The following is a 12308-nucleotide window of genomic DNA, read 5'->3' as shown; positions in this document are numbered from 1 at the left end:
TTCTACCATTATGTTAATTAAAGGTAAAGATGAGCATTTGTGCCGAAACTTGGGACAGAAATTCAGTTGTTCTGAGTGATGACTGGAACCTAACCCCTCAAGTCGATGGGTCTTTGGTCTTCACCAGTTTGCTTTTCCCACCTTGAAAGCTGTCTCTCAAGGGAGGAAAGTGATTTAACTTTTAGCCTGAGACTGACTCTTCAGAAGCCATCACTTTTCAGGATTTAGTTATTCAGTAGTGAAAGTACCGATTCACTGATACAGTGATGGAATTTCAGACTAAAATGATCACAGACAACACTAGATTTATTTTTTTAAAACAGATACTTCTAATGCTTTGCAATGGAGCTTGATATACTGTATTCAGAAATGGTTATCTGTAGATAAGTCAAAATATGGCTTAAGTAGATAACAAGAAACTCCACTTGTTAGTCACAGCAGACATACTCCTTCAACTTCTGTGAAAACTGCAATACAATCTGCGTAGTTTCACCTAGCTCAAAGTCTCACCTCCTTCCACATACCAACATACACTAAATACATAAGAATCTTTTCCAGCATGGCGGTCAGTGGTTGCTGTGTTTAATCCTATCAGACAATGGAATTCAGACCAGATAGGAAATAAACGTAAATGCTAATTATTTTGCTGGACATGAGAAATCCAATGACATCTGGAGCTGGCATTATTGTAAACAGGAAAAAAGTTCGAGAGCTACTTAGCTTAGAGGTTTATAAATACCAGATATACACATCGGGAGGAAGTTGTCAGGTTAAGAAAGGACAAGTGCAGCTCTGTAACAATAAGTGAGTGAGAGAGATGGAAAAAGAGTGTATGTGAAATTATTTCTGGGAAGACCATTTTTGTCTGAGATAATTTTAATTGCACTCTTTACTGGACAGATGGTTAGTGTGGTAGGAGCAATCTGCCTTGGTTTATACACTGACACAGTTTACCTGATTATCTTTGCTGAACTAATAAAACCACAAAGACTGGGACCACCATGGCAATGTGGCAGAATGCAGAGCATCAGCCCCACAAACCTCCCCAGAGAACCACAGTAAAGTCTTGAGCTGCACCCTGCAAGCATTTATACACAAACTGAACCTCATGTATTGTGATTAATTTCCCTGACACCATGTGGGTTTCATTGCAGCACAGAAAACCAAACACAGACTTACGTATTTTTAGGATCAGGACCTACTTAGCACTAGTCAGCCATGATTTAATGCATCTGTACTTAATGTGCAGCTCACTAAATGTGAGGGAATTCTGCGTTTTGGTACAGTTTGGTTTTTTCCCCTGAACAGCATGTATGTTGTTTCGACATTAATGCTAAAAGTTAAATACTCTGTAGTCACTGATGTTTACTTAAACAATTATAATGTTGTCTAATGCAGCTGAGAATGAAGGTACAGTAGCCTTGTATTTAAAAGCATGGTCTTTTATTTAACATTAGAGAGCTCTAGTGGGCAAGCTGCCCATTTCTGATTCCCTAGCAGCCTCAATTATTCACAGGAATAAATGTTTGGATCAGAATGCATCTGTAGAACATTTTCCTTGTGCTGATCAAGTATCAGCAATTCAGTGACCACCTTATGCATCCCACTGCATATGCTAGGCCAGATTATTTACATATCCTTCAGCAGAAGAGACAACAGGGCATTTCTAATCACAAAATAATGCCACACAAAAAAGCTATGGTAAGAGCAAACATCAGGGATGTACAATAAAAAGGCAGAAAAAGATCTTCTGTGGCGCTGCAGGAACATCCTTCAGTGGACTGTGCTTAGCGCAACAATGTAGATGTAGATAAGCATTAATATTCACAAGGCACATAGGCAGTCCTGCATCAGTCTTTGCAAACTTGGAAGTCATGCATACACATATGCATGCATGCCCTCATGCACAGGTCAAGAAAAATTCCTATTATGGCATTTAAGCTTTGCAAAGTTGGAGGCAAAGGTTTCTGACATTGGCAGTAAGCCCCTAGACTACAGTTTGTGATATGAAGTGATATTCAGGATAGGACACAGATAGGATGTAATCTCCCTTAGCTGCAAGCCCAATGCTCAGCAGCTGCACTGGGAATCTCTGGAGTGACTTCCCAGATAAACAGTTCAGACTTCCAATGACACTTCAGAAACGTATGTACATTCACACAGTAATAAAAAGAGAAAAAAAAAGGCAGGAACAACCTTCTTTGCAACACTTAAAGACCTTAATGTACTGATGAAAAATAGTAAGCAGTGCAGTTACTATTAATCACAATATCCTTTAGGTATTTTTTAATTTATCTGCTGCAGTGCTGTCACTGGCTCAAAACTCAACATGTCATATGTCCAGTTCTAAAACTGTTCCTAGGTTTAAAGAGGAGCACCTGAAGTTACAGATACTCCTTTTTAACTGTTTATAGTTAATCATGTTTAACTGTTCACATTTTTTTCATATTTCTCCTGCTTCTAACTGAACACGAAAAAATTTGTATGCAACACTGATTGTTCATCATGTAACCTTTTGCTCTGCTTTTAAATATTCAACATCTTTTCCACTGTACAAGTTGAGTTATACAATGAAATTAAAAAACTGAAGTTTTAACTTTTATGCTTCTTAAAACTTTACAAATACTCAATTTTCAAAGTTAGGTTATGTTTACTGCCAAAACAACCAATTTAAAAGCAGTGCCTATGTAACGATACTGACTTCTGCTTCTGACCCAGGATTTGTTTTCTCTCAAGGATATATTCAGTGCACAGGACTGGCCAAAGACCACTGAAATCAATGGAAAGGCTACTGGTGACTTTGATGGAATATGGATCGGGCTTTGAGCGTAACACTGCTGACTTCACTGACTCATCACAAGGGCTGAATTTGGCTTTGACAGATGTAAAGCGGTTCATCCCACATACCTTCAACAAATTGTATACATTTTAACCCCACCCTTCCATGCCCAGGAATTTAGAGCATTTTGTTCTGCTAGGTCTGTTAAGGAGCCCCAGCACTTGCACAGATAAAAAGAATGACTGAAACACAGAGTTATTTGTACTTACAGGTGTCCGGCTTGAGCTGACTGTTGGTAATTCCAAAATACTGGGGATTTTCGATGACGGGAATCTTTGTCATCCCAATGATAACTGCGTCAGGACCGCCCTCAGAAGAAGATGGAGTGTTACTGCCATTTGAGATGTGGTGGAGCGGACTGGCTGAATCATCATCATTGCTGATAACTGAAGAAGGACCTAGAGTTAGGAACAAAGATTTTCCTGTAATTCAGCATGTCTCTCTTCCCTCAGACAATTCTTTTGTTTATTTTGGACCAGTTTGTCCTCCATCCCCATAGTCAACAGCTCTCCTGATGTATGTACCTTGTTGACCTTACCTCAGGAATTTTGTATGTCTGAAAGCAGATGGAGAACAGTGGGTTTTTTTCCATTAGGAGCCAGAATGTGAAGCAAATTTTTGTACTGGTAGGTCATCTATACTAAATGGATCAGGGCCCAGCATAGTCTGTCACTGGGAAAAATCTCCAAATTTGTTGAACCACTTCTGTCATTCTCAGAAATAAGCTACGAAACACACGCATTAACTTTTTTACCTTATGCCCCACTTGGATCACACAGCAATAATTGCCACAAAGCCAGGGAATGCCTGCCCTCCCTTTGAGGTGGCATTATAGCAAGACAAAAGACACAGAGGAGATGGGCTCATCCTGATCTGGGAAGCTGGTAATTTCTGAAAGACAACATGGTTGAGAACCAAAATCCAGAGGACAAACTGAACAGCCACAAAAAGTATGGATCAGATGCTGAGCAGAGTAGTGGAAAAGACACATCCCACCCAATGCAAAGTCTGGGGTCACTGCAGAGGGGCTTGTGCAGCCCAGGGGAACATCCCACTGGCTCCTGCATCCATACCCGAGTCTAGTCTCCTTCGAAGAAAGAGGTTTATTTTGATCAGTAATTCAGTGAAGTTTCGTTTTGTTTTCACTCTGTGTTTTACATTTTTAATGAAAGTGCCATGGAGATAGAACCTTGTAAATGGGTAAAAAAAAATCTGATTAGTACAGTGTCTCACTTCTGTGACCTGCAGGGGCCTTCGATCTAACAGCAAGACCAGTACAGGTGACATCTGAACTCTTGCCATTTAACCCTGCCATTTAAATTCTACATTACATCTTCCAGTTTACATCCATCCAGTATTCAACAAAAATCAGAATCAAAATTCAGCGACAATAACATTTTGCCTAATCTCCCCACCGAAAAGCCAGCAGAGATCACACGTTACATTTCACTTCATTCTCCCATGTTAAGCAGGGGGTTGGGGGCAATATTCACATCTTCTAACTGCAACAATCAAAAGACAATGCTAGAAACAGATGACAAAATTCAACCTCTGTAAGTACCTATCCTGGAACAGCATCCTCAGATGACACCTGCATTTAGCCCACAGGCAGCAGCAACAGGTGGGGCGACTGTCCCCCCCCGAAGAAGGGGGTGGCAGAGAGGGCCTTGAAGATGACAAAAAGCTGTGTTTACTCCAAGTTACCAATCATCCCACTGCAAAATGTTGGAGCACCAGACTGAGTTATAGGTTGGACAGAAGGAACAGTGCAGAGGCAAGACAGAGCTGAGTAACTCAACACACAGGTGACATCTCTGTCTGCTGGGAAGATGGGGGATGGAGAGAGAGAGAGAGAGAGAGAGAGAGAATGGGGACCAGCAGCAGGTCCTGTAGACTCATCATTGAGGATGTGAGAGAAAATGGGCAGGATCCACCATAGCATGCACCCAATTAAGGAACAAGATGAGAACTAGAACAGTCCCAGACACAGCAGCCAACAAAAGGCAGCATTAAAGAATGGAAACTCTTATTCTGTTGTGGCTCACTGTGTCATTAACAAAAACACTCTACCGTTGCATGGCATGGATCACAGGAATAAAAAAATAATCTGGCATGTGGCTATTCAACCATACCTTTAGAGCCTCAGGTATACTCCTACCCCTGTTCTGCTTTCCTTTCTCCCCAGTTGGTTTAATGGTGCTTAGGGAAATGTTTTCATAGTTTGAAAAAGTACTTCCCTGCCTAGCCTGAAACCTTAGAGGTAATTTTTCAAATACCTTGCACTTCACTGGAAAGTCACCATTCACAAATGTAAGTGAAGCCTAGATCTCTGCAATTTATCAAGTGAAATACTAGTACCAAGGCTGCTTTTGTCATTACTGGTCACCCAGATCCTCAGAAGATTGATTCTACTAGGAAACCTGCCAGCATTAAGAGTTTTTGGAGTTTTCTCTAATGAAGTGCAGAGCCTAAAAAACTGTAGGAAAGGGTCCCTCAGATGGCACAGAAGATACTTATGTGAAGTCACAACACATTTTTCAGGTGCATGAGAGTTGTGTGCAGAGGCACTGGAGTGCAAATCCATTTAAAACCACATTCAATTTTTTCTAGACATTACCTTTATGTCTAAACTTTCTGAATGCCAAACTAATGGCTCCAAAAAGCAGGCCAACAAATATGCATTTTCTTGAGAAAATAAAGTCCTTTTATACTAATATAGCTTTAGCACAAGGGTCAAATCCCTTCTCTTACAGCAACTGGGCAAATTCTCTTGGCTCTGTAATTTAATAGAAGCATGTCTCTAAGTCCTTTTCAGCCCTGCTGTTCTCTGCTGCACAGGAGGAGGCTCTTTTGTCACTGTTTGCTTCCACCACACATGCAGTGATGGCAAGAAAAAATGACCATTACAGATTCTAGATGTTAAAGTGGGATAATGAATAGAAACTCATTCTGTTCATCAAATCATTTCTGTACTACTCCAAGACCCAATTTCATACAGTGAACTATTTTTTCAATCAGTATAAACTGCAAAGTGCTGCAGGTGAAAAGTAGACAATTGTTCTGTAAATGTATTTAGTCAGTTAGGCTAACTGGTAAAAACTAGTCTTCCATGTGGTGTGAAGCAGGCTCCAGTTATGTTCAGCTCTCTCATGTAGGTGAGGAAAACCTGGAAAATGAGGTGATTTCCAAAGCAATTCCTGGCAATATGAAACAATGTAAGAAAAATTCAACCCTGGAAACTGTGAGATGTGTCACTTAGTGATCCCTCTCACTTATTAGCAAGTAATCACTTCAGGCAATGGTTTTGGAAGTAGTTGTTTGGGTTCAAAAATCCTAATTCCTGTATATTTCTTCTCTAATTAAGACAATGAGAACTCACCAGGTAGAATTTTTTGTGTATCACAGGCAGTTGAGTTCACATCCTTTCAAACTTTCCCTTTGCTGGGACCTTCTCAACAACACGAGCAAACTGGTGCATAAACTGTCTCCACACTTGCTTATTTGCCAGGCTAGCCACTTACCATAAAGTTACACTTTCATTTTTGAATGCACTAAGCCACGTTACAATCACAGACAAGCACCGCCACTGGCTATCACTGATACTCTAGTAATGCACAACCATTTCCAGGATACAAGATGAGGCCATCACCTGGGCTGACAAGAAGCTACAACTGTCCTTTTAAGAATATGCACTGAGCTTAAATTGAAGGGTAATTTCTTACAGTGCCTTAAAGTGTAGTTTCATCCAGATGAAAGAGTGAGTATGATAATTACCCTCAGTCACCTATTACCAATTCTAGTTTTTATAAAATCTGCTGCTGGTTTCACATCTGAAATCTGAAAATTTTAGACAAAACATCATTGGTGGGACTGTAAATCATGGGTTGTCAATAGCTATTAGCTATTGCCAATAGCTGACTCACAGTCAGGATGAGCTTTTAAGAAAACTCCAGAGGCCTTCTCCACCTTCAAATGTGCTGCCTAGCATCTCCACCTGATTTCATTTTTAGACCACATTTCTTACCTTAAGAAGACAGCATCCAGAGCCAGATGAGAAATGGCCTTGGAGAAGAAACATGAGAGCTATGCACTGCAGGGATTGATTTCTCCTCTGTTTGATGCTGAGCTAAAAACTTGTCCATTCTGCATCACCTAAGCCCAAGAAAAATTGCTTCTGTGTACAAAAAAACAACAGCTCTCTGAAAAAGCGGTGACATGTAAAAAAACCAATTATATTTGAAACTGACAAGCTATAATAAAGCAAAAAATACCTCCCACACCTAGGCTGTGAATTATCTTCAGCACACGGTATGGGGACAGGCAGCAACAGCAAACTTCCCTCACTGCACATCCCACAGAAACCTGGAGACGGTCAGACACTGCTGGATGGGGTCATGGTTTACCTTGACTAGTGCCAGCACCCCTCCCTGCAATACAACCCACTCCAGTGCCACCACTTGAACAGTGCATGTCTGCACTGTCCTTGACCTTGGTGGTGCCAACAAATGTGAATTTCCTTAAGTTTAAAAATAAAATTTAATACAACTCTTTTGAAGGTACGCTGCTATTTCTGGCCAGGAGAAGGAGTTTAATGGTTGTAAGATACAGGCTTTGCCGGTGCTTTTATCACCATCGGAGTTAATGCAGTTTCAATACGCATGCTACCAAGACCTATCTGCACTACTATTTGTTGGTGCTACATTTTGCTTTGCATAATTTCAGGCTTCTGCTAATACTTAGGTAGTTGGCTGCAGCTACACATCTTGACTACTGGCTGCCACTGGAATAATCCACATAATGACTTTTCTGTGTATCAAAGTACAGGAGTCCCAAAGTGAGTAACAGCATGACTCAGCTAAGCAAGCTCAGGCAAAAAATAAAAAGAACAGGCTCTCAAATGCAGAATCAGAAAGATCATACGGGTTTTGTTTGCACCTGGCATGGCCTTGCAAGCACATATACTCAGACTTTAGTTTAGATGGTCACAAACAAGCACTATGTCCATCTACTTCTCCCTCCACATGCTGTGTCAAAGATATAAGTAATCTACTATGTATGTTTGCTCTCCAAGCTCTAACAAGATCTCCTGGAGGCTACAATATCCTGCATCCTTCTTGCAACACACTTCTGTGCGTCACACACCACTCCAGTATCCCTAAAGGCACTACTAATGGCTCAGGCACACTGGGAAACAATAGGAGTAATAATTGCCAAAAAAACAGCCGAATTTAGCTTTGTGGTTGAAGCTGTGAAGTTACAAGGATGCATCTGCTTAGTCAAGTGTAACAAGGCAGCTCAGGTAAACATGATTGTTTATAGAGATTTTGTGCTGTGATGCCTTAATAATCATGCCTCCTTCCACAAAAAATTATGCTGGCTGCTAGGAAGATTTCTCAACTGACCACACACTAGCATTGGCTCTTCTTACTTCCCCTGGGAACGGGGACCAGTCTGTGCTGGGACATGGTAATAGCACACCATCAACTCAAAAGAAGGATAGTGAGTGCATGTCACATGAGCCAGCATCACCTCTGCTTAATTTCAAGGCCATACTGAATCTTCTCTCTTTTTCCTTTTGGGAGGGGTGTATTTTTCACTAGTTAAATACCTTGTTCTGAAAAAGCAATTACACAAGATTTCTTTTCCCATGAGACTCCCATATTTGCTGTGGATCCTAAGTTCTTTTCTGCATGATTAAAAGGTAATGCTTCAGCAAGCGAAGATATTAAATTTTTCCTGTTATCAAGCTAGGATCCAACTTTCTTACCACACCAGATATCTTTTTAGCTTAACTTTTGAACTGCTGTCTTACCTTTCACTCCTTCTGGAAGACAACTAATCAATCACAGCTTGCCACACTTCTTTTCTGATTAAGGTGCTCCAAGCTTTGCTTTGAATATTCCTTTGCATTCCTAAGATAAACAACTGTATGCAAATGTGATACCAAATCATGTTTACGCAATTCTACTAGACTGGATAAGAGACCCCAACATAATAGAAAGTAATGCAATTAGAGAAACATTATTTTATATTACTGATCTCTTAAAATGCTGTATGCTGAATACACGGAATTGACTTAAAAGGCATAAATAGAACACAAGGAAAATAATTCAAAACCAGCTGAAACTTCCCAGTGAGAAACCAGTGGAGTCTCACTTTGCTTGGTGGAGCAGTTCAAAGTCAGATTCTTCTGCAAATCTACAGCAGGCTTATTAAAATGACAGCCTTTGCTTTGCAGCTGCTGCTTCTTTTAACACGGGAAGCTCAAGACAGAGTGCTTCAGTGCTTTCTTAGCAGTTCAGCTGTGCAGAGCCATAGCATTTCTTGCCTTTTCCCACCTTCCAACAAACCCTTCTTATCTCATATACCCATCCCTTCCAGCTCCCCAGAAAACTGTCATTAGTCTTAGCTTCAGTGAAATCACCTCAAAAGTCACTGTCACTCAGTTGCAAAACTAGTATTATGGGGTTAATGCTCCTTTGTTTATGGTGGAGAAAACACAAGAATAAGATCACCCCAAGCAACATCATACCCAAGTCCATCCTTCTGAAGCACACTGCTCTTCACAGCTCAAACAGTGCATGTCCTATCCCGATGCAGCACACTGAGCCAAAAAACACACTGTAGACATTAAGCCTGTGACTCAGAAAACTGAGACTTGCCAGGCTTCGGTGTTAGAGGATAAATAATTTCACATCTTCTGACAGGTATCATTAATCTGTTTAACTGATGTGCAACCACTGGTGCTTGTTTAAGCTTGTACTCTGTTGCTTCTTGATATATGAGACAAGAAAAACTTTTTGACACTGCCCAAGAATTTCTGTTCCTATCCAAGAGCACGCTCCCAGGAAGTCAGGGGAACCAGAATGCAGAGCTGGAGAACTTCCCCACACCCAGCAGACAAATGACTCTGTTCCCTGGCAGCAAGAATTCCCTGAAACACTGAAGAAAGGGGGCTTCTTGAATGTCCCTTGCAGGATTAAGTGGCTGAAAAGAAAGACTTAAACTCAAGAAGCAGACCTTAGGAGTTTGTTCACTTACAGCTATTGCAAAATGAAATGGAAAAATTTGTTTGAAAACCATGACAAAAACAACACTACTTTGACATAATGTTTCATCTGGGTGATGAGGAATCCAAGGTGGTTTGCTTTTGATTTCATGCAAGAAAACAGTGTTTTGTCTTCCCTCATTTGTTGCAGCTTCACAAGAAGACTAAATTGCATGGTTATTACTGTATCACTTTCATACAGAGCAAACAGGTTACAGTGCCAGATTATTTTACTTTCTATATAGGATAATTTAAGTAATGCTTACCTTTGAGTCTAATGATATAGTAGGAATGTTATTCAGTTTTACAGTACCAAATTTTCAGTGTTGCTAGGTGTCAAAATGCCTGTCCCGTAAAATGCATGATCCTTTTGCTGGAAAACTTATTTCAAATGCCTAACTGCTCTAGAGAGCAACAAACATGCAATCTGGGTAATTTGCACTGAAATAACTGTGCACAGATTTCAGCCACTTAAGTGTTTCATCAGGCCTTTTTTGTGTGTCTTTGAATCTAAGAGCCCCAGCTGCATGTTTGTTTGCTTTGGTTTTATTCTGGAGCATGATTGTGAAAGAATCCCAGTCAGTTCCTTTCAGCTGCCTTTCTTCTCACAACCTCGCCTATACTCCCTTGTATGCATGCATTCACACATCCCTTTCCACACAAGCCTAGAGCGCTCCAGAAGTCAGTTTCAGCAAGGGAGGTTTCCAAATAGGGAGGACCCCCTAGGATAACCTAGGGGTCCCTTCATAATGTAAGTCAGTCCCTGAAATCCATGCAACCTACAGGACCCAGGGACAAAGACACAGGTGTCTAGGTGGGGGGCAGACTGGCAAGGCAGTTCACCCAAGAAACCTTCTTTGCAGCAGTACAAAACTCGGTAGGAAAAAGGATGAGTTCTCTAATATATTTGCTGGTACTGTCTGTGCAGGATGAAAGATGCATGACCCCCCTCTGCCCTGGCCTCACTCTAGGGCCAGCTCTCCCCAGGGATGCCATCAGTGAAGCCTCAGCCTGCAGCACAAAGGCTGCCAATTTCTTTTTCCTTTCAGCCAGAATGGGAAGTATTTGTGTAACAGATCTCACAACCGCAATCTGGTAAACATCTTTGAACTCTTAGCACCATAACCAATAAATCCTCACAGTTTGTCCTTGGTGAGGTACATGCTACTATTATTCCCAGTCTGGAGGCAATGGGAAGAGCTCTGCATGGCTCGGTGATCTGCCCAGCACTGCAGGTGGGATCTTTGTCAAAGTCATGAACAAGACTCTGGAGGGACTGCCAGCCCTGGCTGTTGAACCACAGAGCCCTTTGGGACTGACAGCCTTCCCTCAGCTGCAGGATAAAAGGTGGCTATACAGCCGCCCATTGCTTCATGGGCACATTTGCAGTATCTGCAGCTCAGATGATGTGCCATATCATAAAGAATGAGGAATTTATGGCCGCTCATTATTGGTAGTCAAATGAAACACAGACCTGAGTCAAAATCTAGCAGGGATGTAGTGTATTAATCAATAAGAATATGTGAGCCAGAGAAGTAAGGATACAAGGCAGCAGAAAATGTGAAAGAAGGAAAGAAAAAATGATTTATCTTTTTTAATATAGATCACCAAGACCATTCATTATAGCCACCTGCAGGTTTGGATGTCTCAGAAACATGGGTAAAATTGCAATCCTTCAAAAATACTACGGTGAAAAATCACCACAATAAGAAAAAAGATCTGCTGGAATGTACATTTTGGCATCAAGCAAGAAAGAATAATTCACCCAAAATTAAATCCTTGTTGCCTTACATTTAATTTAAAAAACTATTTAATTAACAATCACTTCCCCTTAACAGTTTTCATAAATAATCTAAGTGTTAGCATTCTCATTCCTAGGGCTGGAAATGAGGTCCTCTGGAAGACAAATAAAATGTGTACAGAAGCAATACAAGTTTCCCTGTGCTGCTTTGGCAGTCAGTCTTTATTTGAAAGAACAGCAAAGCTACTTGGAGTAGTCAACTTGAACAGTTTCCCAGATTCTCTTTAGTTAGACATGGTTAGGTAATATGGCAGACACACTAGATTGTGGAGAAATGCTCCCTGATAGTAAACTTGTATTTGCTGCTTGTGTACTTTTTCCCTCAAAATAGACTGTTACTAATGAAACTATTCCCGTTCTTCAAACCTTCCCTCATTATCTCTTGGGAGTACAGAGATACTATCGACAGGGCTCTTCCATCCAAGCAAATCAGCTGAAAACTTGATATGGAAAAGCTAGAAATACTCAGAGACCCGAGGAAAAACTGAAGAACTAGGACTGCTTTTACCCTCAGCAGAGATCTGAGGAGGTACACGACAGCCTTCCAATGGAAGGGGGAAAATCTTTATTTCATGACTATGCTGGATAGGAATAAAAAGTTGCATGATAAAAGTGCATCA

At 40.9% G+C, this 12308-nt stretch overlaps 1 protein-coding gene across 1 annotated transcript in view; it reads right to left on the bottom strand.

Moving 5' to 3' along the window:
- NTRK2 (neurotrophic receptor tyrosine kinase 2) overlaps nucleotides 1-12308 on the bottom strand; it is a 224270-nt gene that overhangs the window by 98027 nt on the left and 113935 nt on the right. The window contains exon 12 of the mRNA XM_080372754.1: nucleotides 3049-3237. Coding sequence (XP_080228880.1) covers nucleotides 3049-3237 — 189 coding nt within the window. The remainder of the gene's footprint in view (nucleotides 1-3048; nucleotides 3238-12308) is intronic.

Source organism: Falco punctatus, assembly GCF_963210335.1.
Source record: "Falco punctatus genome assembly, chromosome: Z".
NCBI classification, from domain to species: domain Eukaryota; kingdom Metazoa; phylum Chordata; class Aves; order Falconiformes; family Falconidae; genus Falco; species Falco punctatus.
The sequence above is the reverse complement of the archived record's forward strand: the minus strand, read 5'-3'. Positions and strand labels throughout refer to the sequence as shown.